Source organism: Salvelinus alpinus, chromosome 33 (genome assembly GCF_045679555.1).
Source record: "Salvelinus alpinus chromosome 33, SLU_Salpinus.1, whole genome shotgun sequence".
NCBI classification, from domain to species: Eukaryota; Metazoa; Chordata; class Actinopteri; order Salmoniformes; family Salmonidae; genus Salvelinus; species Salvelinus alpinus.
In genome coordinates, this window is record NC_092118.1 from 20,051,494 (window position 1) to 20,076,516 (window position 25,023).

Here is a 25,023-nt window from a genome sequence, read left to right on the forward strand (position 1 = left end):
TACTCTTTGTTCACAGCATATCATCACTACCACCAGAAGTTAATATTAAGACAGTCTGGGGAATGACTCAGAGCTTAGTGTGTCTCAGTCAGCCCAGCCAGACAGAGGTAGTGAGACATCCCTGTTGAGTTTCTAACCAGCATTCTCTGTGGATTTTAATAGTCTGGACAGTTCGGCCCCATGCAGCAGCCAGAGTCCTATCCTTACTGGCACATGACCCGCGTGATGCCCAGCGTGATCATGGGCTTCTGTTGCATGGTGGGAATTCCTGGGAATGTGGTGGTTTTGATTGTCGTGGGGCGGAAATTTGAAAGTGGGAACTTCAACATGCGTCTGATGCTGAACCTGGCACTGTGTGACCTGATGGTCTTGCTGTGCCTGCCTCTAGTGATCAACAACCTACTGAGGGCCTGGGATCTGGGCTCCGCTGCCTGCAAGCTGCTCTTCTTCCTGATCTATTGCAGCCTGAATGGTAGTGTGCTGACCATCACCCTGCTGAGCGTGCAGCGCTACGTCCAGGTGCTGTACCCCCACAGCTGGTCGCAGCTGGGCCGTATGGGGGAAGAGGCACTCCTCCTGTCCCTGTGGGGGCTGGCAGGGTTCATTGCCTCTCCCGCCTTGTCTGTCCTTGACGTCAAGACATATGACGGCCGCCAATCCTGCAGCTCGCACTACCAGAACCTCAGACAAAAAATGGCCATCCTACTTGTCCAAACGCTGCTGGGGTTTGTAGTTCCCTGCTGCATCCTGGTGACGTCCTACTTCTACCTCCACAAGAGGGTGAGCCAGGCGGCCCTGTTCCGGCAGCGGAGGCTGACCAAGCTGGTCACCTGCATCGTTGTGTCCTTCTTCTGCTTCTGGACTCCGCTGCACCTGTTCAACCTGCTGGCCCTGGTGAACTTGGCCGTGCAGAACGAGGTTGTGGAGAATGTGTGTGACTCAGCTTGGAATATCCTCATGGGTTTCACCATCATCAACAGCTGCCTCAACCCTTTCCTCTATGCCTTCGCCTCTTCAGGAATCCCCAGGGCAAGCCCCCACCCCACCAGCACATGACACTGGCTTCCATTGAGTAGATATAATAGTTTAAAGCACTATGTACAAGCATTATGTAACTGTGACTATTTTTGTCGTGCTTATATTTAGCAAAAATTATTCGAGAGGACATCTGATATGATTTGTATTTTATTATAGCAGCCAGTGAATGTTTGCATAAGGAAATAAGTGCATGTGTGTTATTCAAATGTCAAATTAAGGAAAGAACATCTGTGTAACTGACAATGAAATTATCTTGCTGTTGACAAATTAAAAGTTGATAAGTTCACATTTGCCTGCTTCACAAAAGAGTTGACACAATTCAATTACTAATGTATATTTATTTATCAATATTCAGAATGTTATATAAACATAACAATAGAGATTCATAAAAAAACAAAGCTGCCTCTGTACACTATGGATTCAACACAATGGGAAGATGGGGGCGATGACCTCAGGTTGTCAACTGGGGTGAGTCTGGGGTCGCAGCTGTGTATCCTTGACAACCTCCGTTTGCATGGAAGGGACCAGGTACCGTACAGCCCAGTGCAACATGCTATCAGGAATCCTGCAGGATACGTACGGACGGACGGACACACACAGTTACACATTGTACACACATACAGTGCTTTCAGAAAGTATTTAGTATTTAGTTACAGCCATCATTCTACACACAATATCCCATAATGACAAAGCAAAAACAGGATTTTAGAAATATACATTTACATAAGTATTCAGACCCATTACTCAGCACTTTGTTAAAGAACCTTTGGCAGCGATTACAGCCTCGAGTCTTCTTGGGTATGGCGCTACAAGCTTGGCACACCTCTATTTGGGGAGTTTCTCCCATTCTTCTCTGCATATCCTCTCAAGCTCTGTCAGGTTCGATGGGGAGCGTTACTGCACAGCTATTTTCAGGTCTCTCCAGAGATGTTCAATCTGGTTCAAGTCCAGGCTCTGGCTGGGCCACTCAAGGACACTCAGAGACTTGTCCCAAAGCCACTGCTGTCTTGGCTGTGTGCTTAGGGTCGTTGCCCTGTTGGAAGGACAGGTTTTCATCAAGGATATCTCTGTTCTTTGCTCCGTTCATCTTTTCCTCGATCCTGACTAGTCTCCCAGTCCCTGTAGCTGAAAAACATTCCCACAGCATGATGCTGCCACCACCATGCTTCAGCGTAGGGATGGTGCCAGGTTTCCTCCAGAAGTGACACTTGGCATTCAGGCCAAAGAGGTCAATCTTGGTTTCACCAGACCAAAGAATCTTGTTTCTCATGGTCTTAGTCATTAGGTGCCTCTTGGAAAACTCCAAGCGGGCTGTCATGTGCCTTTTACTGAAAAGTGGCTTTCGCCTGGCCACTCTATCATAAAGGCCTGATTGGTGGAGTGCTGTAGAGATAGTTGTCCTTCTGGAAGGTTCTCCCATCTCCACAGAGGAACTCTAGAGCTCAGTCAGAGTGACCATCGGGTTCTTGGTCACCTCCCTGACCAAGGCCCTTATCCCCCGATTTCTCAGTTTGGCCAGGCCGCCAGCTCTAGGAAGAGTCTTGGTGGTTCCAAACTTCTTCCATTTAAGAATGATGGAGGCCACTGTGTTCTTGGCGACTTTCAATGCTGCAGAAATGTTTTGGTACCCTTCCCCAGATCTGTGCCTCTACACAATCCTGTCTCTGAGCTCTAAATCAAATCACTTTTTTTTGGTTACATGCTCCGAATACAACAGGTGTAGACTTTACCGTGAAATTATTACTTACAAGCCCAACAATGCAGTTCAAGAAATGGAGTTTAGAAAATATTTACGAAATAAAATAAAAAAGTAACAAGAAAATTACATAACAATAACAAGGCTATATACAGGGGGTACCGAGTCAATGTGGACAATCTACTGACAATTCCTTTGACTTCATGGCTTGGTTTTTCCTCTGACATGCATTGTCAACTGTGGGACCTTATATAGACAGGTGCATGCCTTTCCAAATGATGTCCAATCAATTGAATTTACCACATGTAGACTTAACGTCTAAAGAATGATCAATGGAAACAGGGTGCACCTGAGCTCAATTTCGAGTCTCAAAGCAAATGGTCTGAATACTTATGTATTTCATTTTTTTAATACATTTGCAAAAAATTCTAAAAACCTGTTTTCGCTTTGTCATTATGGGGTATTGTGTGTAGATTGCTGAGGATATTATTATTATTTTTGAATCCCTTTTAGAATAAGGCTGTAAAGTAAGAAAATGTGGAAAAAGCCAAGGGGTCTGAATACTTCCCGAAGACACGGTACACACGGTTTACTCACTTTAAATGGCTTAGATCCTTCGAAATGCGGCCACACAGCTGATAAGAATATGAGAACAAAGTGCCATCACTGTGAACCTGAGAGAGCAAGACAGATAATTTACTTCACACCAATCTAACAAAATGGACAGGTTCAAAATTCCACTAAATGGTCAATATAAATCCTATTTCTTGGTTTAAAACTGGTCGCTCTTACATTGGAGGGCCTCTGGGGGGCTATTGCTGCAACTGCGTTCTGATTGCAGCTGCTTCCCTCCCCAATCCTGGGAATATCCTGAGTTTCAAACATCCAGGAGGGCGGGCTGCGGTTCTTCTGCATATCTTCCTCCTCCCAGGTGATATCATTATCCTCGGGGGTCTGCACGGAACTCTTCCTCTTAGCCTTCCTACACCACCTCTTCACAAGATCCTCCTCTTCCTCCACCTGATCCTGCTGCTCCGTGACTGGAAGTTGATGTGCTGTGGTTGAGCCACTGTGGTGGAGCTTCATGCCAGAGTGTTGGTTCTTTGTAGATAGACTCACAGTGGAGGAGGAGCCACAGGAGGTGAGTAGGCTATGGGAGGGGCCTGGTTTTTGATAAGGAGGAAGGGAGCGCTCGCCTGACCTTTGGGTGGCCCCAGGGGTCAGGGATGGCACCTGGGTGCTGGTTGCCAGGGGAAATGTTGCAAGAGTGACTGGTTGTGGAGTGGAGTCAAGCAGAGACTGGCTCTTCTGGAGGTGGAGGGGATCCGAGTTGATGGATTCTGTCAGGGAACCAATGAGAGACAGAAGTCAGAATATCTGTAGTACGGCGCAAAGATAAATGTGCATGGTGTGGTGTCTGTGTGTGTGTGTAAAGGTTGAATGATTAAAAAGTTAAAAGGAAAGGAGCACACCGTCAGATGCAGAGGAGGTCCTGAGCAGCTCAGCTGCTGGTGCAAAAATGTCCCATGGGCTCGCCACTGCTCCTCCGGTCATCCCTGACACCACCTCGCCATCCATACTTTCCTCTAGAGAGAGGGAGAGAAAAATATAGATATTTGTACACACACTGGGCTCTATTGTGGTAGCAGCATACTTCAGCTAGCAGTAACTGATAGCAAATACTTAATCTACAGCATGGACCAGTTAACAAACATAACTCACGAGAAAGTGTGGGCTCATGGGCAGGATGTCTTCTCTCCAGAGGCACTGGCCTGTCAGTCTGCCTGCTGTCAGCAGCAACGATTGGTTGATCTGTCTCTGGTGGGTCTGTCGGTCTGTCTTCAGATGGAGGGACCAGTCCACTCTGCGTTTCACTGTTGTCTTCTAAATAAAACACAACGGTCAGTTCAGAAAGACTGAACAGGTATAGATGATTTCCAGGTGTGAGAGAGGGTGAGACACCCTTAAATGTTACCTGAGGGTGCGTGCAGTTTCTGACTCAGATTGTCTGGAATGTGTAGGTGAGACACAGGGACATTGAAAGTATCCTCCCTCTAGGAAAAAACAACAACCTTCTTGTAAAGTTGCAGATTTCCTACTGTTTTCTTACATTTAATAGGTTGGTCACACACACACCTTATATCTGAACCTTTCAATAGCCCATCTGGTGCCAGTGTGTGTGAGGGCGTTGGAGGTTGAGGCCTGTGTTGAGGGGGGGTTTGTGGGTGTCCTCAGGAGTTCCATCACATCCTCCAACAGAGACTGGCGCCAGTCATGCTGCCACTCCCCCAGCAGCTCTGACAGACTGAACTCTAGGAGACAGGAAACACAGTCATATACACAGGTGTGGCAAACAATAAGGATACAAATCATCAATGTAGTGCAGAGTGTATAGAGATCCGTACCAGACTGGGTGTTCTGAGTATGGACAGAATCCTGTGCAAGCAGGGATCTGGGGATAAAAGAAAACACATTATCAACAAATACAATATATAACTTAATGTACACAAGTATTATATGCAACAACAAAAAATGCGCAAACACAGACACTTGTCTCTACCTTCTTGCCATTTGTGCTGTTGTCTGTGCCCAATAATGTTTGTATCCTGTTTTGTTCTGATACCATGTTGTGCTGCTTCCATGTTTTGTTGCTACCATGCTGTGTTGTCATGTGTTGCTGCCATGCTATGTTGTTGTCTTAGGTCTCTCTTTATGTAGTGTTTTGTTGTCTCTCGTCGTGATGTGTTTTGTCCTATATTTTTTATTTAATTTATTTTTAATCCCAGCCCCCATCCCCGCAGGAGGCCTTTTGCCTTTAGGTAGGCCGTCATTGTAAATAAGAATTTGTTCTTAACTGACTTACCTATTTAAATTAAATAAATACACATACCCCATGCTCACCTCCATGTTGTACAGATCTTTTGTCTGACTGAGTTGAGCGATGTGCTGAAACAAAAGCCAGTTGGAGAGTCACTACATTTAATGTGTGTAGAACAGGAGGCAGTGAGGAGAGAACGGCTCATAATAATGGCTGAAACGGAGCAAATGGAATGGCATCAAAGACCTGGAAACCATGTGTTGGATGCATTTGTTACCATTTCACTCAATCCGCTCCAGTCAATAGAATGAGCCTGTTCTCCCCAATTAAGGTGCTACCAACCTCCTGTGGTGTGTATGTGTCTGGATTTAGAGGCCAGGATGTGCGTCTCTTACCAGCAAGGGGTGTTGTCTTTAGCAGCCCCAGCTGATGTAGTGGTCAGCTCACCAACTGATATGTAAAACTGGCTCTTTGTCTGAGGAGATGAGGACACATTTAGAGTAAAATAAAATATGAGTGGTAAAGAATAAAGAACATGAACTGTCTCTCTAAGACCAAAGGACTACTAGTACCAGTATCATAGGATCATTCACACACACCTGTTCAGAGTCCATGTTGAACTGCAGAGTGTATGAATACACACACACTGTGCAATTAATGAGACTGGAGAAGCACTCACGGTCCTCCTGCCTGCCAGAGGATACAGATAGATGGAAAAGCATCACCATTTGCTGTATGGTTTTTAATTATCTTAATAGATTTTGTCTCATCTTGTTTCTCCTTATGTTGGCTGTTAGATTTGTACTGGGCTTAACAAGATATGGTTTATAGATGGGTTTTAGACATACATGTCATTTAATACGATCTCATAGGCCCCTTGGCTTGTCCTAAATGTTAACTCACTCCTGAAGAGTCTCCCAGGCGTCCTGGGTCAGTATGGCGGGGATGTGCACCACTCCATCAGAGAGGAACAGCAACGTTGTCAAACCCTCAGTCTGCCGGGCCTGGGACTCTGACATCCGGCCAACCTACAGAGAGAGACAGAAAGGTGTGTGCAGCCTCCCGAGTGGCGCAGTGGTCTAAGGCACTGCATTGCAGTGCTAGCTGTGCCACTAGAGATTCTGGGTTCGTGTCCAGGCTCTATCGCAGCCGGCTGCGCCCGGGAGGCCCATGGGGCGGCGCACAATTGGCCCGGCGTCATCCGGGTTAGGGAGGGTTTGGCCGGCAGGGATATCCTTGTCTCATCTCGCACTAGCGACTGCTGTGGCGGGCCGGGCGCACTGCACGCTGACACGGTCGCCAAGTGTACGGTGTTTCCTCCGACACATTGGTGCGGCTGGCTTCCGGGTTGGATGGGCATTGTGTCAAGAAGCAGTGTGGCTTGGTTGGGTTGTGTTTCGGAGGATTCATGGCTCTCGACCTTCGCCTCTCCCGAGTCCGTACGGGAGTTGCAGCGATGAGACAAGACTGTAACTACTACCAATTGGATACCATGAAATTGGGGAGAAAAAAGGTGTGAAAAATACAACAACAAAAAAAGGTGTGTGCAAAATAAGTGCCCTCTTGCGCGCGCGCACACACGCACACACACACACCTTCTAAACTTGGAACACAGGCCTTGCATGAAGTGTATGTACTAGATGCCTCATTACCCCCACAACATGCGCTTTCATCAGAGTGTTCTTCTTCTCCTCCTTTGGCTCTGTGCCATAACTCAGGATGACCTGCTCTATCCAGGGCTCCAACTTAGTCCTCCTACCCCGAGTCATGGCCACACACCCTAAAACACCGGAGACAGGCATGTACAGAATAATGTGACAGTTGAGAGTTGATGGCACTAGTCCCTTATACTATTTGCAGTATACTAGCTAGTTATCTGTTATTACACTAACTGGTGTGGTGACTATAATATCCATACACAATTGTGGATGTATTAGCTAGCTAAACATTGCAGTGAAAAGGCTCTCATGGTACTAACTTTTCCACACATAACTAGTTTACAAACTAAACTAAGATAAATTAGAACTAGGCCTAGCGAATAGAATAGATCAGATCGAGAAAACATCAACACTAGCTATAACGTTACTTAGCTAGCTAGCTTTGTTTTGAACTGTACGGTGAAGTCTTCCTCCTACTCATGTGACCGCAAACTTAGCTGCCTACACCTAACGTTAACTAGCTACTGTAGATCCCCTTGGTCACTGGTTTATAAACCTTTTCAGTTACTGAACCACCAACTGAATTTTGCTCTGCCCGGAGTACCCCTGAAGTATTCGACCAGTAGGCCTATGGTCTCATGAGTCTACTCACGTACCCCCTGTGGATAGGCTATGTACCCCCCGGTTGGGAACCACTGCCCTAGGTCGTCATGTCGTTCAGATTTACACTATTACATTTGGGATCAGAGGCAAATAGATATTGCAACTCACCTGATAGTAACACAACGACAACAACTTTTGAGCCTGGTTAAATGTAGCGGTTCCACTGAGTGTTACTTTATTTACGTTCCGTTGGTGAACCTTTCGACAGCAATTGGTTCCCACTGCAGTCCCCTATCATGAGAAACACTGTTCACGCCATTTCTATACCGAAATGTGTCCTGTCCCACTGCACACGCGTGCGCTCGCGCACACACACGTTATATTCCTTTCCTTGTCCATTCATGACCCCTTTTCTAAAAGGTCTGTATTAAAGCACTTGTGGAGAACACCTGTGCAGTCCCTTCATCTACCCTTAAAAAAGAAAGGAGATGAAGGAATTATGCCTATAGGAGTACCGGAAACAACATCTCCTTGTGTAATTGCTCCCCTCGACAATTTGTCCTTGGAGACAGGTGATGGCCAGATATGGTTCTGCTACCACATATTGCCTTCATCAATCCAATAATTTCTGTCCCTCAAGGTGTGTCATCGAGGGCATATGGGAATAGGGCAAGGATTCACTCTGGTACTACCATGAAAAAACACTTATATCTCAGACCTTCTCTCCTTCCACCAACTTTTGTCATACATTTCTGGTTTAGGCTTAGTTATAGACATTCCAAAGAGATTTGGAGCCAGGAACTAACAGATGGACTGAAGCATGATAAAGACATCATGACATTATGAATATTCATTTTAATAATCATAAGTAACTATATGTCTCATATCCATCTATTGTAAACATATTTCACCACAGTTGATGTATTACATAATCATACAATACGTGCAATGGAAATGTAAACATGGTCGAGAAAAAAAGGACACGTTGCTGGGTCAGTCCATTTGTGTAACACAGAGGGGGTCTCAGTTCTTTGGTCCGATGTTCCACCCTCTGCGGTTTGCTGCTGTGATGTGGTCCCTGTACTCAGTCCCATGGACTCTCCCCCGTTTCTTTTACTGTGGCCTCCCCTGCCTCTATCACAGTAGTTGGTCCCTTGTTTGACTTGCTCTCTACCACCTCCTTAGTTTTGAACTCTTTTTCATCTGACCCATTAGTCCCTCCTTCCCTCTTTTTATCCCAATCCTTTTTACACAGCTCTCTACCCTCATTTGATTTGGTCCCTTCTACTCCCTGCCTCATGATCCCATCCACCTTCTGCAGACCCTCTTCCTTCTCCTCTTTTATGGTTTTGCCTATGTAGTTCACCAATGATTTCTGTTCTTTTTCTTTCTCTGTGGCCCTCCTGACATCTTCTTCCTTGCTACGTTTCTCCTTCTCTGTCTCCCTGTTCCTCTCTACCCTCTCAGCATTCAGGTCATCTGTAGGAGAGGAAAGGGAAGGACAAATTATGTTATTTTCAACAGGTTACTTCCAAATTTCAAGCAATATTATTATTATTGAACACACACACTTACTTGTACCCTTAGTCATGGACAGCAGTCCCATTGCAGGATTAGGGCTAATTCTCTCCTCAGGTGATGGTTGAATAGTATTAGTTGGTGTTTGGCTAGTAGAGTTAGTGGGGGTTGGACTGGAAGAGTTAGTGGGGCTATGAGTAGAAGAGTTAGTGGGACTATGAGTAACATAATTAGTGGGGATTGAGATAGTGGTTTGTGTAGTAGAGTTAGTAGGTTTAGTGGTGTTGGTGGGATTTGAAGGGTTAGTGGGGGTGCTGGTAGTAGAGTTAGTGGGGCTGGGGGTACTGATGAGGACAGAAGAGTTAGTGATAGTGGTGATATTAGAAGGGCTTGTAGAGATAATGGTGATATTAGAAGGGCTTGCAGAGATAGTGGTGACGGGGCTAGAGTTAATGGGGGTGGGGGTAGTGGTCAGGCTAGTAGAGTTAGTTGGGATGGGACTAGTAGTGTTAGTAGTGGTGTAAGTAGAAGAGAATGTGGGGGAGGAAGTATTGGTGGAGTTAGTTGAGTGAGTGGCAGTGGGGATAGAAGTGACAGTGGGGGAGTGATTAGTAGAGAGAATGGGAATCGAACTGCTAGGGATAGTAGCAGTGTGAGCAGCACAGTTAGTGGAAGTTGAGCTGGTAGAGGAAGTAGTGATAGGACTAGTAGAGTTAGTGGGGCTTAAGGTAGAAGTGAAGTTGACAGAGTTAGTTGCGCTGGTATTGTGAGTTCCGGTTTGGGTAGCGTTGGAGTCAGTAGAGTTTATGGAGGTAAGGGCGGAAGCACCATTCATAGAATTAAGGGTAGAGGTTGTTATAGTAGCAGCAGGATATGAAGGTGGGGTAACTGAATTAGTAATTCGGGTAGTGGGGGTGGAACACAGAGAGGTAGTGGGGGTGGGAGTAGAAGTGTTGTTGGCAGCAGAAGCAATTATGGAGATGGTAGTATTTAGTGTTGGAGTTGTCAAGTCAGTAGAAGTTGAGGCAGCAGTATCAGTAAAGGTAGGGGTAGAAGCATTAGTGGTGGGGGTTGTTGATGTATGGGTATCAGTATTAGTGTTAACAGGTGTTGGGGCAGTAATGCTTGTAATGGTGATGGTGGCTAAATTAGGTATGGAAGACGCAGAGGTGGTTGGGGTGGTGGAGTCAGTGGAGGTAGGGGGAATTGGGGTGTGGGTAATAGTGGGGATAGAGCCAGAGTTAATGTCAGTAGGGGGGGTGGAAGTTGTAATATTCATAGGGCCAGATGTAGTTGTGATGGAGGTAATGGTAGTGGTTGTGGCAGGGTTAGTACTGGGGATGAAGCTGGTGGTGTTGGGAGTGGGGGCTGTAGTATTGATAGGGACGGGTGCAGACGTCGTAGAGGGGATGATGTCATTGGGGGTTAAATTAGAGGAAGTAGCGGTGGTATAAACGGGGATGGAAGAGTTAGTGGGATCTGGGACAGGGGAGGGAATGCTGGTGTCAGTGAGAATAGAAGAGTTAGTGGGATCTGGGACAGGGGAGGGAATGATGGTGTCAGTGAGAATAGAAGAGTTAGTGGGATCTGGGACAGGGGAGGGAAGGATGGTGTCAGTGGGAATAGAATGGTTAGTGGGATCTGGGACAGTGATGGGAATAGTGGTGTCAGTGGGGATAGGTTTAGAACTGGTAGGGGTATCAGTGATACTAGGGGTGGGGTCTGTGGGGGAACACGCTTCTCCTTCCTGTATTTGGGCTAGGTCATTCTCAGGTGTGAGATGACTGGAGATAGTGGGAGGTGGGGTTGGGCCTCGCTTAATTATTGGCTTAGGAGGCAGAGCAGGTTTCCCAGCTGACTCATGTGCGGACACATTCTGTCGGACCGGACGTCTCGTATCTAAATAGAAAGAAGATGAGCATAAGATACACAAAATTGTATTCAATAGTGTGTTTGTCTGTGTGTGTGTGTGTGTGTGTGTGTGTGTGTGTGTGTGTGTGTGTGTGTGTGTGTGTGTGTGTGTGTGTGTGTGTGTGTGTGTGTGTGTGTGTGTGTGTGTGTGTGTGTGTGTGTGTGTGTGTGTGTGTGTGTGTGTGTGTGTGTGTGTGTGTGTGTGTGTGTGTGTGTGTGTGTGTGTGTGTGTGTGTTTGTCTGCGTGTGTGTGTTACCTGATGAGGTGGACATGGTCCGGGGCTTCATAAATGTGGGTGGGGGCTCAGGTTTATTATCGATGATAGTGCCTGAAACCGAGACAGAAAATGAAGGAACACACACATCCAACACCATACACAGACTCGCACATACACTCTAGCAAGTGTTATATGAGTAAAGGGACTTACCCTCTGATTCAGCTTTTTTCATCTCTCTCTCCTGACTCTGTAGAATGGAATAAGAATTTTTATGTTTTCCTTAGACACACAACCATATACACACTCAGATAAATGCACATACACACCTGTGTCTCTCCTGGCTGAGCTTTGGACACACCAATACGTTGTAGCATGAGCTGGAGGCGCTGCTCAAAGCCATGATGGCCGTCAGACGAGTGTTTCTGAAACTAACCAGAACCAAGGAGAAGCTGTCAGTGCCGATAAGAACCAATTTTAACTAAAGAATGATCAAAATAAAAGCAAAAACAATCCTTTCATAGGCTATGTAGAATTTTTTACCAAATTGCTTTAACCCATCACATTTTTTCAAGGGTCGGTTTGAATACATTAGAATACCTACCTTCCCTTGTGCAGTGTTCTTGGTGTTCCCAGCGTTGGCTGCAGATCCAGAGAGCAGAATTAGAGACTGTGACTTCCCCTCTCTTAGCGCACGACGGGGTAGAGCCTCACCCCTCAGTGGAGTGGGACCATCAGAAGAAGGGTTTTCTGCTTCCACTGAATCTCCTGTCACAACGTTGTCATCCACACTCTCCTTCTCCTTTTCTTTCACTTTTTCATTCTCCTTCACTTTATCTTTTTCAGCTCTGGCGGCCTCCCTGAGAGGCCGGATTAGGTCGGCAATGGAGGTCTTCTTGGCCTTCCCCTCTTGGCTTCCCTCTGATTTCACAGCCCTCCGCTTTTTAAGGGTGAAGAACTCGCCCAGCTTCCTCCTTAGGGTTCTGGAAGGGGCGGGGCAAGGAGCGGCGCTAGTAGGTGCTACTTCCATTTCCTGTTCAGTAATGGGAGGTTCCCCAGCCTCATTCTGTGTTTTCCTGGAGGAAGAGTCAGAGTAGCACAGGACCAGCATGTGTGCGTTTGTCAATCATAGGGCCCTGAGTTTTTCCTGGCCATGTGGTCTGACCTGGACAAGCTAGGGCCTGCATGCAGGTAATCTGGTCAGGAAATGTTGTATATTATATTTCTTGAATGTACTTATTGTAGGTTGTTATGAACATGAGCATCTCATAAATTACTCAAATTTAAAGAGGTTTACTGTGAGCTGGTTAAGATGTGTTGGGTATGAGATAGTGAAGAGTCAGATTATCTAGGATGAGTTTGGTCAGATACTCACAGGGTGTCGACAGGAAGGACTCGCTTAGTAAAGAACTCCTCAACTCCCTCATCAACTCGCCCCATGTGATCAGGGACTCCATTTTCATTGTCAACCACCGATTCCTGTCACACGCATGCACAGAGAAAGAGATGATAAGTGTTATGATATCTGTGATTATTAGGTGTTTGTGTGTGAGAATGTGTGTGAGCGCAGTTAGACTACCAGAAAAATAGAAACGAAAGGGTTTCCAATTGGTGGAAAGAGTGCTATGTTGGATATCAGGAGGTTACTGAGAGCAGTTTCCTTCATATAGCACATAGTAATTATTACATAACAGTGTCACCTCATGGGCTCAGACTTCCCTGACACACAGAATATACACAGACACATCAACAAAACCTCATACATATATCCCCTAGATCTACATTATTACACTACCATTGGTATGTACACTTACCAATGACTGACTCAGAAAACCAGTAAGACTCTATGATGTCATGTCCTGTGGCACTAAGGCTGCCCATGTGATTAGGTTTGGTTTAGTTCATCCAACAAAACCAGCATTACATGTGTTAACTATGATCGTGACTGATACAGTACCAATGGTAGGCATACAATGGATAAGGTGATGATGGCTATGGTAGAGAAAATTCACAAACACCTACCAAGAAAAAGCCCGCCAGCTTCAGGCGAAGCATTATATAGCCCTAGAAATTAGCCACATACAATCACAATCCTATACACCAATGCAATCCCCCCAAACACACACTATTGGTGTTGAATATGCAAGCAGCTGGTTGCTGTTGCGATCCAAGTACCTTGAATCAAGCAGGCACCAGGCATGTTCCCTCCATCCCTCCTTTCCCCTGCACCCTATCACATCTCCCCCTCCTTACCATTATGCCTCTACACAGCACCCCTTTTTCTCCATCTCCCTGTACCTGTGGTCTGCTGGGGCGGAGGTGTTGGTTTTGTCGGTGTGGTCTAGGTCTGCTGCGGGTATAGTGCCTCAGCGCCGGCCCGCCCAATGGAAGCTCCATAAGGGGAGACACAGCACTCCGTTGCCGTGGTGCTCCGTTGTCGTGGCTCTGTTGCCGAGGCACCGTTGCTAAAGGCACCAGCAGCAGTATTCACTGTCTCCACCAAGGTAGGAGGGGCCAAGCTGAGCTAGACTGACAGATTTGACAACAAGGGGCCTTGCCTTTCTCCTCCCCCCCTCCTTCAGAAAGACCGAAAGAATGAGAAGACGGAGAGAGAATGGAGAAATTTAGAGCTTGTGCTAGAGGGAGAGCAGTGCAGGTGCACAAGGCAGTCTAGTATATATTCATTTATAATAGAAATTAAGGTTCTTCATGGAACTGACCAAAATGCAGGAAGGGAACAACGTGCTAAAATTACAAATTAATAATACATTTTACATGGATGGGATATAAAAAATTCAGGGGATGACTGGTGATCTGGCAATGGGTTTCTAGTGTGTGTAAATCTCCACGAAGTGATTAAAATATCAAGCAAGGGAAAACCATGGAGGGGACAGAAATTGTGTTTTAATGAAGCACTTAATATCAGAGGACAGATCCTCTGAAAGAAATTCAACAGGAACAACCAAAATAGTCTATTTCACCTACTACTCCAAACAGGTTTCTAAAAAGAGACTTGTTGGCATACGCCTTCTGTCAGGTGTCAGAACCATGTAGCAAATAGGGCAGACTAAGTCGCTCTGGATAAGAGCGTCTGCTAAATGACTTAAATGTAAATTATACTCTAGTCTGAACATGATAAAACATCCTAGTGTTTATATTTCAGCACTACATGCCATACTAAATTAGCCTAATCAAGGCTGAAACTGAAGCAAATTGACTCATGACACCCCAGTAGGTTGATCTTTTTTTATTTGTATTATTATTGGCTGTACAGTCAAGCATTCTCCCACCCCTCCAATCATATCATTGCCATTCAAGTCACCTAGCATTTCATTTTGATGGTACAAAAGAAAAAAAGCATCAAACCAAAAAACGAATACATTCTAAAAGCTTTAACAAGAGCAAGGTATTGCGTTTCATTTGAAAACAGCATAACAGTTTGTAAAAGCAGAATATTTCAGGTCATCCCACCTCCCTAACCTTTGAACCCCTAACAGCTAATTCCATGGGTGAAAGCGCATGATACTTTTTTTTACAGACAACAGAGCACGAGAAGAGGGCCAACATGAAGAGATCAAATGTGGGCCAAAATATGCTACAGAGAAGGCATTCTGAGGGCCTTTAGAACATAATTGACACCAGAATGAGGACATGATTTATGACATAATACATCATCATGATCTAAACCACACCCCCTCTCTTTACATCTTTTCCAGTGACAACACTCTGCATAATGTTATCTAGATTCTGTATACAAACATAATTCAACATGAGGGTGTCAGGGGTTTCGCAGTGGGATGTAGATAGATCGCAAGAGAGGAAAATAAGCTCTTAAAAAAATAGAATGGGCTAAAGGTATCTTTAGACATGTCCCAGGCATTATCATCAACATCAGAGAGAGATCTAAGGTTATAACTGGGGTGTGCATGTGTGGTATACGTGTACGGTGTATACGAGGGCAGGTATGTGTGTTTGAGAATGGGTACAAATGGGGTGCATGTGAGTGTACAGATAGGGGACCATTTGTATTGTTAGATGTAGACAGAGGCTTCGTCTTCATCACCGGTCCATCATACTGAGAATCATCTCAGGAGTGAGGTCACCGTTGGGCGGAGCCTCTGTGACAGACAGTGCCACTTCCTGCACCACCTCCTCCCCCTGGAATGACTCTTCTACCTGATTGGCAGGCTCTCCTTCAGCATGCTCCACCTCTACTGCTGGCACCTCATCCTCAACAGCTTCTTCCTCTTGGCTCGCCTGCTCGGCCTTCATCTCTTTCTTCACGATTATGTCATCCACCTCGCCTGTCGTCTCATCCTCCACACGGATGATTGCCGCCGCTGAGGGAAGAAGAAAACCACTTCTACACATCTGTTCAGCTGTTTTGAGTCCCTTTGGGTACTAATCAGTGATCTGCACCTGATTAAATATGTGAAGGCCAAAGTATTCACTCGATTGCATGTCTGCATGAAAAGTGAATCCTTCAAGAAACTAAGTAGGGAGGGTTGTATTTTTTTAAATTATTCCAACAGGGTACCAGAGTGTGACTCACTTGGGGCAGGTTTGGCCTTGGGAGGTCTTCCACGTTTCCTCTTGGCTGGCGGGCCAACAGGGGCAGGGACAGGGACAACCGGTGGTGCCTGCTCCACCTCAATCTCAGCTAGCAGCTCCTCCTCCTCCTCCTCCTCTTCCTCAATGTCATCCAGCTCAGGCTCTGTGGAAGAGAGGAACAAGAAAGACCTGATTTTAGCACTGTACTCTTAAGATGCACACTAAATAATAGTATATGATATTGTTGCATGTATAAGAACAATAAAATTAACTGTGACTTGGTCGTACCGGTGTCGTCATCGTCGTCATCCCGTCTGGAGCGCATCTTCCTCTTTCTGCCGCGGCGGCCTTTCTTGGGCGGGGTTCCGTTCTCGTCGCCGGTGTTCTCTCCGTTACAGTTCTCCGCGTGACGCAGCATGGTGTTCTGAGAAGCAAACAGTCATATACAGTGCCTTCAGAAAATAGTGAGATAATCATCCAGCCCATTGACTCTCTTCATCACCCATCTTGAAAAAATGTATACTAAAAACATTAAATCAACCATTAACATAATGGGAAGTAAAAAAAAATTGGGGGTTGAAATAGCATGGGCGACCTAGAAAGACAAATTGGTACAATTTAAGGCCACGTGGCAAACAATAATGCAGGTACTAGGGATGGGGTGTGAGCATGTGGGTCAGGGCAGATGTTCGTATGTGTAACTGTTTTTTTTTTTAAGTAATGGGAAAAATTATTAAATGTAAACAGGTATTCATATCCCTTGACTTATTCCACATTTTTTTGTGTTACAGCCTAAATTCAAAATGGATTAAATATATTCTCGCTCACCCATCTACACACAATACCCCATAATGACAAAGTGAAAACATGTTCAGAAATGTTTGCACATTTATTTGCTATGACACGCCAAATGGATCTAATGTACATCCAATTTCCTTTGATCATACTTGAGATGTCAATACAATGTGATTGGAGTCCACCTGTGACTAATTAAATTGTTTGGGCATGATTTAGAAAGAAACACCTGTCTATATATATGGTCCCACAGTTAACAGTGCATGTCAGAGCAGAAACTATATCATGAAGTCCAAGGAACAATCAGAATTGTGATGAGACATCTGGGGAAGGGTATAAAACAATTTCTGGAGTGTTCAAAGTTTCAAAGAGCACAGTGGTCTCCATCATCGGGAAATTGTAAAAATATGGAACTACCCAGACTCTGCTTAGAGCTGGCCGTCCGACCAAATTGAGCAACCGTGCAAGAAGGACCTTGGTCAGGGGGGTGACCAAGAACCCAATGACCACTGACACAACTACAGAGTTCCATGGCTGAGATGGGAGAACATCCACAGCACTTCCCCAATCTGGGCTTTATGGGAGAGTGGGCAGACGGAAGCCACTACTGAGAAAAAAGGCACCAGCACGCCTGGAGTTTGCAAAAAGGCACGTGAACGACAGATCATACGGCAAAAGATTGTGGTCTGATGAAAACAATGTAACTCTTTGGCCTGAATGCAAAGCACTATGGAGGCAAATACAGGTAAATCATTGATGAGAACCTGCTTTATAGCCAATGACCTTAGAATGGAGTGAAGATTTACGTTTCAACCGAAAAATGACCAAGCATACAGCCAAAGGAACGCTGGAATGGCTTCAGAACAGAATGTAAGAGTCCTTGAGTGGCCTAGCAAAATCCCAGACACAAATCCCATTGAAAATCGGTGGAAAGGCTTGAAGATGGCTGTTCACCGCCGTTCCCCATCTGACTTAGAGTGACTGCCATTAAAAAGCAACAAATCCCTTTGAAAAATGACTTGTGGCGTCGATGAGTCAGAAACTAGTGTCAAAATTATTTTAAAAAGTGTAAACATGATATTTGGGACAAAGTCAGTCGTCTAAAACATTCATGCATCACAACGGGTAAATTAAGATTGTTTTGATTTGACAATGTCCATTTGCCCTCTAACATGGGATGAAGAGCTGCGGTGATTGCCCTCTATCCAATAGCATAGACAGTGCAACAGACCTGCTCAGCAGCTCCGAATGTTCACATAAAACACTGTGCAATTTTTTTTTTCAGTGACTCATGGGGTACAATAATTAACCAAATACGGATTTTGGTCAGGAAAGACTGAAATCTTGTTTTTAATGAGCAACATAAAAAACACCTGCCAATTGGCGTGGCTCTAACAGAGCTTGAGAAAATCTGGAAGAAATGGGAGAACATTCCAAATCCAGGTGATAGACAGACCCAAGACGACTCTAAGCTGTAATTGCTGAAAAAGGTGCTTCTACAAAGTATTGACTCAGGGGAGTAAATACTTATGGAAATTAGATATTTAATTTACAATAAATTTGGGAAAATTTCGAAAAACATGTTTTCACTTTGTGATTATGGGTATTGTGTGCAGATGGGCGAGAGAAAAACATTTTGAAATCGGGCTGTAAAACAAAATGTGGAATAAGTCGAGCAGTATGAATACTTTCTGAAGGCACTAAGACCACAACACACTGTGGAGCAACTAGGCTTCAATCCTCCCCAACCTGGTGAGAGGGTGTGTTTTTTTGTGTGTCCTGTATTCTGCTCGGGAGGATATGGGTTTGGATGTGAAGGAGTCCTTTAGTTTGCAGTGTGGATGTGTATTGTCCCCTTACCCTGCGAGTGAAGGTCTTGGCACACTTGCTGCAGACGAAGGCAGTGGGGATGAAATTGGGGTCATGGTAGCGTTTGAAGTGCATGTCCAGCAGCTGCTTCTGCCGGAAAGTTTTTTCACATTGGCTGCATGCGTAAGGCTTCTCCCCCGTGTGTGTGCGTCTGTGCATGATCATGTGACGCTCCTAGGGGTCAGAGGTTAAACATAGGACAGTCAGTGAACACACCGAGGTCTAGAACAGTCTCCGGCTGATTCCAAACATATCCATGGGATGCATCTAAATAATCTAGTGGCCTCTTCTCATCTCTGAGATTGATGATGGCAAATATCTGGTGGACATCCGCCATTTCAAATCAGCGAAGATTGAGAGGAAACAAGCAGAGAAGGTCTCTTTCACGTACCTGTCTGCAGCAATAGTCACACTGGTCGCACTTGAAGCGCTTCTCGTTCTTGTGGGATTTCTGGTGCTGGATGAGTGCGTAACGCTCGTGGAACACAGCGTCACAGTAACGACACTTCCTGCCCATCTCCATGAACGAATGCTGCTTCCGCAAGTGCACACCTGAGAGTGAAAAAGGAAGGAAGGGACAATCCAAATGTAAGGAACACAGACTGATCCATTCAAGGTTACAAGACCGTATTTCAGCAGAGGAGATATGACTGTGCACAAGCGAGTCGCTTACCCAGGTCGCTCTTGCGGGCGATGACTGTGTCACAGTGGGGGCAGTGGAATTTGGCCACGTTCTCTGTGTGCTTCTGCAGAATGTGCATCTTCATGGTGCCACTCTGCGTGAAACGAGCATGGCAGATGTAGCACTCATATGGCTTCTCACCTGCCAGAGAGAGGGACGCTTTATTAGGTTGTATGCGAGACAGATAGATAGATATACATCTAAACACATAATACACACACACACCTTCAAATTAGTGGATTCGGCTATTTAAGCCACCCCCATTGCTGACACGTGTATAAGATTGTCTATGGAGATTGAGCACACAGCCAAACATTGGCAGTAGAATGGCCTTACTGAAGAGCTCAGTGACTTTTAACGTGGCACCGGCATTTTATTTATTTAACTAGGCAAGTCAGTTAAGAACAAATTCTTATTTACAATGACGGCCTACCCCAGCTAATGCTGGGCCAATTGTGCGCCGCCCTATGGGATTCCCAATCTCAGCCGGATGTTATGCAGCCTGGATTCGAACCAGGGACTGCAGTGACGCCTCTTGCACTGAGATGCAGTTCCTTAGACCGCTGCGCCACCCGGGAGCCACCATTCAAACAAGTGAGTTCGTCAAATGTCTGTCCTGCTACAGCTGCCCCAGTCAACTGTAAGTGCTGTTATTGTGAACTGGAAACGTCTAGGAGCAACAACGGCTCAGCTGCGAAGTGGTAGCCCACAAGCTCACAGAACGGGACCGCCGAGTGCTGAAGCATTTAAAAAAAAAAATAATCCTGTCCTCGGTTGCAACATTCCCGAGCGAGTTCCGAACTGCCTCTGGAGGCAACGTCAGCACAAGAACTGTTCATCGGGAGCTTCGAGAATTGGGTTTCCATGGCCGAGCAAAAGCACACAAGCCTAAGATCACCATGCGCAACTCCAAGTGTCGGCTGGAGTGGTATAAAGCTTGCTGCCACTTGACTCTGGAGCAGAAGAAACGCGTTCTCTGGAGTGATGAATCACGCTTCACCAACTGGCAGTCCGATGGATTAATATGGGTTTGGTTGATGCTAGGAAAACACTACCTGCCCCAATGCATAGTGCCAATTGTAAAGTTTGGTGGAGGAGGAATAATGGTCTGGGGCTGTTTTTCATTTTTCAGGCTAAGGCCCTTAGTTCCAGTGAAGGGAAATCCAACCCTACAGCATACAATGACATTCTAGACAACTTTGTGTCAACAGTTTGGGGTAGGCCCTTTCCTGTTTCAGCATGACAAAGCCACAACATCAGTGCCTGACCTCACTAATGCGCTTGTGGAAAACCTTCCCAGAAGAGTGGAGGCTGATATAGCAGCAAAGGGGGGACCAACTCCATATTAATGCCCATGATTTTGGAATGACATGTTCGACGAGCAGGTGCCCATATATTTTTGGTCAAGTAGTGTAGCATCGATCAACAGAACTAAAATCAGGAATACTTGGGTGTAAGGCTGAGAGATTGGGGTATGTGTTACCTGAGTGTGTCCTCATGTGTCTCTTCAGTTTGTAAGTGTCTCGGCTGGCGTAGCTGCACAGACTGCACTGGAAGGGCCTCTCGCCTGTATGGGAGCGGATGTGTCTCTTCAGCTTACTCACCTGGGGCAAAGAGAAAGAAACATTTAAACAACATTCCAGAAATATTTCAGTTATACATTGCAAATGTACTTACCTCCACACTAGCGTAGTCACACATGGAGCACTTGAAGGGTTTCTCGAATGTGTGTTTGTAGCGACGATGACGCACCAGCTCTCCACTGGTCACAAATGCCATGTCACAATCTTGGCATTTATGAGGACGAGTACCTAAAATGGAACGGGGCAATAGTAAACATAATTAACACGCACCCTATCAATTCAATAAGGATATTTTTTTTTTTTTCAACAGCCTGCGACTGAACATGAGAGTCTGTAGATACCTGTGTGTGTGTTGAGGTGGTTCCTCAGCAGTGTGACCGTTCTGAAGGCCCTCCCACACAGATGGCATTTGTGTGGCCTCTCATCTGTGTGGCTCTTCATGTGGCGGTCCAGGTTAGAGCGCCGGGGGCAGGTGTAGCTACACAGCTCACACTGGAACGTCTTCTTCACACCTGAGAGAGACAAGAGGTTATTAAAGACATTAAAAGGTAGACTCAGTGAAATGACGTTGCCACGAGCAGCACCACAGATATTGAGATGAGCGAAATGCAAGACGCTGCGCTCACTGTCACACAGTATCTGCACATGTGCACAGAGTCGCTTCACACTGTTAAGAGCGTGGTAGCCACGGGACCAAAACAGCACGAAGTTGAGCCTTGCGCTTCAACGTTCATAGCGGTTGCAGAAATTGACCCACTATGCGTTCTACTTCCTGCATCATCGCCAATTCTCCCTTTAACACACACACAGATCTCCTCCTCACACCCCAAAAGAGAGGGGTTGCCATACCCCCACATACACACAAAACTTGACCTTTCACACAACTCTGACCTTTCTTTTTTATCTTGGTGGGTTTGGGCGGCTTCATGTTGCCCACAACCTTCTCAGCGTTGACCTCAGAGAGCATCCCCTCCTGCTGTTCCTCCTCAAAGTCGTATACAGACACGTCCATGTCTCGTTCCCCCTCCCCGTAACGCAGGCGGCTCTTCTTGCCCTTCTTTCCCTTGCGGATGCCAGCAGTTGGCTGGTAATCTGGGTCTTTGGACCAGGTCTGGTCCTCTACTTGGGGCTCAGCTTCCTCCTCCTCCTCCTCTCCATGGGTCACCTGGAGCTCATCCTGGGCTGCCTGCAGTTCTTCCTGCTCAACTGTCTCCACCTCTCCATTCGCCCCAACCTTCACCACCTTCACCAGACAAAAACAATTTGCCAGGAAGGGATTAGAGTTGTATTATAGTCAGTGCATCTCACAGGAGCCTTCAGGCCAAAGTGTGTATAGAAACATTAAGCAGGACATTAAAATGCTTGTTTAAAGTGTGTTTGTAGTTGAGTAGCGTCCGACCTGGAAGCCCTCGGGCAGAGGGAGGGTGTGGCAGATCACTGGCTCTGCCTCAGTATTGCCTGCTGAGGCGTCAACGAAGCTGGCCTGGAGCTCTTCCACGGTGGCTGTAGTGACAGGAACCTGCACCAGCTGCAGCTGTCCAAGCCCCAGCGCTGCACTCGTCTGCTCCATGTTGCCCTCCATGTTCACCACCTAAAGTCAAGACACAGTCAGTTCTCTGAATAATTTATGCCTACAAGTTTGGCTTACAAAGGATATCTTCCAAACCTTTCTCAGCGTAAACTCACAAATCACACTAACCTGCAGGGTGATGATCTGTCCCTCGTCTCCCCCGGTGACCGTCACTGTGCCGCCCCCTTCGAGGACCTCAGTCTTCATCTGTAGCAGGGCAGGGTCAAGGGTTGAGTCCAGGGTGTCCATCACCATCATTTCAACATTTCCTGTCACCACTTGGGGTGCCACACCCCCTTCCATCAGGGCAGCCTCTGCAGTCTGGAGCAGCTCTGCTCCCTCCCCACTGTCCTGGAGACCCTCGACCTGAGCGGTCTCAAAGGAAACGACTTCACCCTCCATAGAAAACGACCTGATAAGACCATAAAAATAACTTTGACGCATGATACACTATATATACACAAAAGTATGTGGACCCCCCCAAATAAGTGGATTCTGCCATTTCAGCCACACACGTAGCAGACAAGTCTATACAATTGAGCACACAGCCATGCAATCTCCATAGACAAGCATTGCCAGTAGACGATTCTGTGCTTCCAACTTTGTGGCAACAGTTTGGGGAAGGCCTTTTCCTGTTTCAGCGATACAGAAATGGTTTGTCGAGATCGGCGTGGAAGAACTTGACTGGCATGGACATAGTCCTGACCTCAACCCCATCGAACACCTTTGGGATGAATTAGAACACTGACTGCAAGCCAGGCCTAATCACCGAACATCAGCCGATTATTTTCATTTTAATCCTACTTCTCTGATCTACCAACCATGTGACAAAGTCCCAATAAAAAAAGAACACTGCCAAAATACAAAATAAGCAGATAAAAAAAAAATGGGGGGGGGGGTATAAAACTCACTGGTAAAAGGAAACTACCCGAATCACCCTAGTGTCTTGCCCTGGTATAGTGGATGTTTTTGTAACAGCGTGCTGGTTATAGAGGTCTCTCATGACAAGTTTTAAATCGAAAGTCGGCTGTAGGCGGACCAGGCTGGCGCGATGGGACGTGGTGCCGATGATAGAAAACCAACCCATAATCTAGTTTCTGATTTGGAAGAAATCTAACGTTACTCTCCGTGCTCGCAGATTTATTTGGGCTACATAATAAGAGATTACTCTACATTCCCTCCTTCCGTGTTTACTCTCGGAAACCTTACCTAGTTACCGAGCCAACTTAACTAGAGCCCCATTTTGAGAAGCAGTAAAATAACTAATCCATAGAAAGTATTATACAATTAGTGTTGATATTAGAACCATCGGATGGTTCTAGAACATAGACTAAAACAACTACCCAGATCAGGGGCTATGTAGTAAATCTGAGACTACAGAAGATATGATACATTTTATTTTTTTCAAATCGTAGCACCATGAGTGACAGGAAACATTAAGGATGTTACATTGAAATTGATACAAAGTTTAAACTCGAAATGTTGAGCTTTCGTTCTAGAACCCGGAGACGCAGGTTCTCTTCTCAAAAGAGGAAACAAAGGGCACGAGAAGATGGACGCCTGGCCTAAACAAGACCCTAAACATTAAAGCATTTATAAAGCCATCCGTGCCTTAACACGAACCAATAGCAGTCCAAATACACTAATACGTTTAACAGAAGCTCTAACTTCTGGGTTATAAATGTTTTTAGTAAATTTTCGATAACGATAGAGGGAGACAAACACCCCCCCGCCAGTCGCCTGGACCGCGAGCCCCACCGTGACACCTAGAGGCCGACGACAGCTCCTACAAAAATGCCCCCCTTCATCGGAGAAAGTGACGTTTTACCTGGTCCTCGGTCTTCCTTTTCCGGGTAAATTTGCTTGAGCGCTCAGTGCTTGTTCGGTCTTCCTCTGGCGACGGTAGGGAAGCTTGCCCTTGCGTCCCAGCTCGATTAATCCTCTCACGCGTTGACAGAGTTGTCTCTACACAAAATGGTGGCCTGGAGCAGGCGAGTGTGCATGCGCAGACAGAGGCCCGACGGGAGAAGTGGGAGGGTGGTACCGCAGCAGTTGGGTGGCAGTGACGTCTGGGCGCCAGTTTTGAATTCAAGGGTTCGGGGGCGTGGTTCTGGGTGAACAGTTGTTTCCACACTACAAAAAAGTTGTATTTTTCCTAGACTTAAGTTTGCATTACCTTAAGAGGGCTATTTTACTATGAAAAGCTAAATATTTCAAGACTAAAGACTACCATGCAACCACAGCTTAAATGCATGCTTGTAAGAATAGTTTGTGCAAGATGTAGCTTTTATTACATAGATGTTATTGTGGAGCTGGGAAGGATTGAAGCAGGCTATTATAGTGTATATCTGCTTGACTTGTACCGGCCCCTCGAACGTTCTACTGCTTGAGCTCCTAATCCTCTTATAAAATATTAGCTCTGCACCTAAAAATATACAGTACCGGTACCAAACATTTGTACCGACACCTATTTTAGTCCAAGTCAAGCACTGTGTATATCCCATATACCTCCTTCC

General features: G+C 45.9%; 4 protein-coding genes across 7 annotated transcripts; 1 reads left to right on the forward strand and 3 right to left on the reverse strand.

The window, feature by feature from the left end:
• The first annotated feature begins 180 nt into the window (after nucleotides 1-180).
• LOC139563169 (leukotriene B4 receptor 1-like) lies at nucleotides 181-1,056 on the forward strand. Its single transcript, XM_071381507.1, has one exon. The coding sequence runs from the start codon at nucleotides 181-183 to the stop codon at nucleotides 1,054-1,056; it is 876 nt and encodes a 291-aa protein (XP_071237608.1).
• Nucleotides 1,057-1,356: 300 nt separating this feature from the next.
• Nucleotides 1,357-8,114, reverse strand: LOC139563019 (uncharacterized). Of its 2 annotated transcripts, none has more exons than XM_071381259.1 (14): nucleotides 7,982-8,114; nucleotides 7,205-7,332; nucleotides 6,456-6,580; nucleotides 6,152-6,242; nucleotides 5,948-6,027; nucleotides 5,636-5,680; nucleotides 5,140-5,186; nucleotides 4,871-5,046; nucleotides 4,710-4,788; nucleotides 4,457-4,615; nucleotides 4,207-4,320; nucleotides 3,527-4,074; nucleotides 3,332-3,408; nucleotides 1,357-1,603 (listed from the first exon to the last, which is right to left on the reverse strand). In XM_071381259.1, exons 2-14 carry the CDS (start codon nucleotides 7,319-7,321, stop codon nucleotides 1,498-1,500), a joined length of 1,764 nt encoding a protein of 587 aa, XP_071237360.1. In that variant the 5' UTR covers nucleotides 7,322-7,332; nucleotides 7,982-8,114; the 3' UTR covers nucleotides 1,357-1,497. The 2 variants fall into 2 exon arrangements, with proteins under 2 accessions (XP_071237360.1, XP_071237359.1); XM_071381258.1 differs by having other exon boundaries at nucleotides 4,457-4,618.
• A 534-nt stretch (nucleotides 8,115-8,648) lies between these two features.
• Nucleotides 8,649-13,963, reverse strand: LOC139563016 (uncharacterized). Of its 2 annotated transcripts, none has more exons than XM_071381250.1 (8): nucleotides 13,756-13,963; nucleotides 12,833-12,936; nucleotides 12,062-12,533; nucleotides 11,787-11,888; nucleotides 11,671-11,707; nucleotides 11,500-11,571; nucleotides 9,389-11,230; nucleotides 8,649-9,292 (listed from the first exon to the last, which is right to left on the reverse strand). In XM_071381250.1, exons 1-8 carry the CDS (start codon nucleotides 13,852-13,854, stop codon nucleotides 8,898-8,900), a joined length of 3,123 nt encoding a protein of 1,040 aa, XP_071237351.1. In that variant the 5' UTR covers nucleotides 13,855-13,963; the 3' UTR covers nucleotides 8,649-8,897. The 2 variants fall into 2 exon arrangements, with proteins under 2 accessions (XP_071237351.1, XP_071237350.1); XM_071381249.1 differs by having other exon boundaries at nucleotides 13,711-13,946.
• Nucleotides 13,964-14,689: 726 nt separating this feature from the next.
• On the reverse strand, nucleotides 14,690-24,565 carry LOC139563017 (transcriptional repressor CTCF-like). 2 transcript variants are annotated; one of them, XM_071381251.1, is made up of 13 exons: nucleotides 24,336-24,565; nucleotides 22,637-22,919; nucleotides 22,337-22,528; nucleotides 21,829-22,180; nucleotides 21,279-21,449; nucleotides 21,032-21,165; nucleotides 20,838-20,958; nucleotides 19,346-19,495; nucleotides 19,064-19,224; nucleotides 18,664-18,846; nucleotides 16,297-16,432; nucleotides 16,010-16,171; nucleotides 14,690-15,797 (listed from the first exon to the last, which is right to left on the reverse strand). In XM_071381251.1, the coding sequence occupies exons 2-13, from the start codon at nucleotides 22,907-22,909 to the stop codon at nucleotides 15,517-15,519; spliced, it is 2,316 nt and encodes a 771-aa protein (XP_071237352.1). In that variant the 5' UTR covers nucleotides 22,910-22,919; nucleotides 24,336-24,565; the 3' UTR covers nucleotides 14,690-15,516. The 2 variants fall into 2 exon arrangements, with proteins under 2 accessions (XP_071237352.1, XP_071237354.1); XM_071381253.1 differs by having other exon boundaries at nucleotides 22,637-22,714; nucleotides 24,336-24,558.
• Nucleotides 24,566-25,023: the final 458 nt, after the last annotated feature.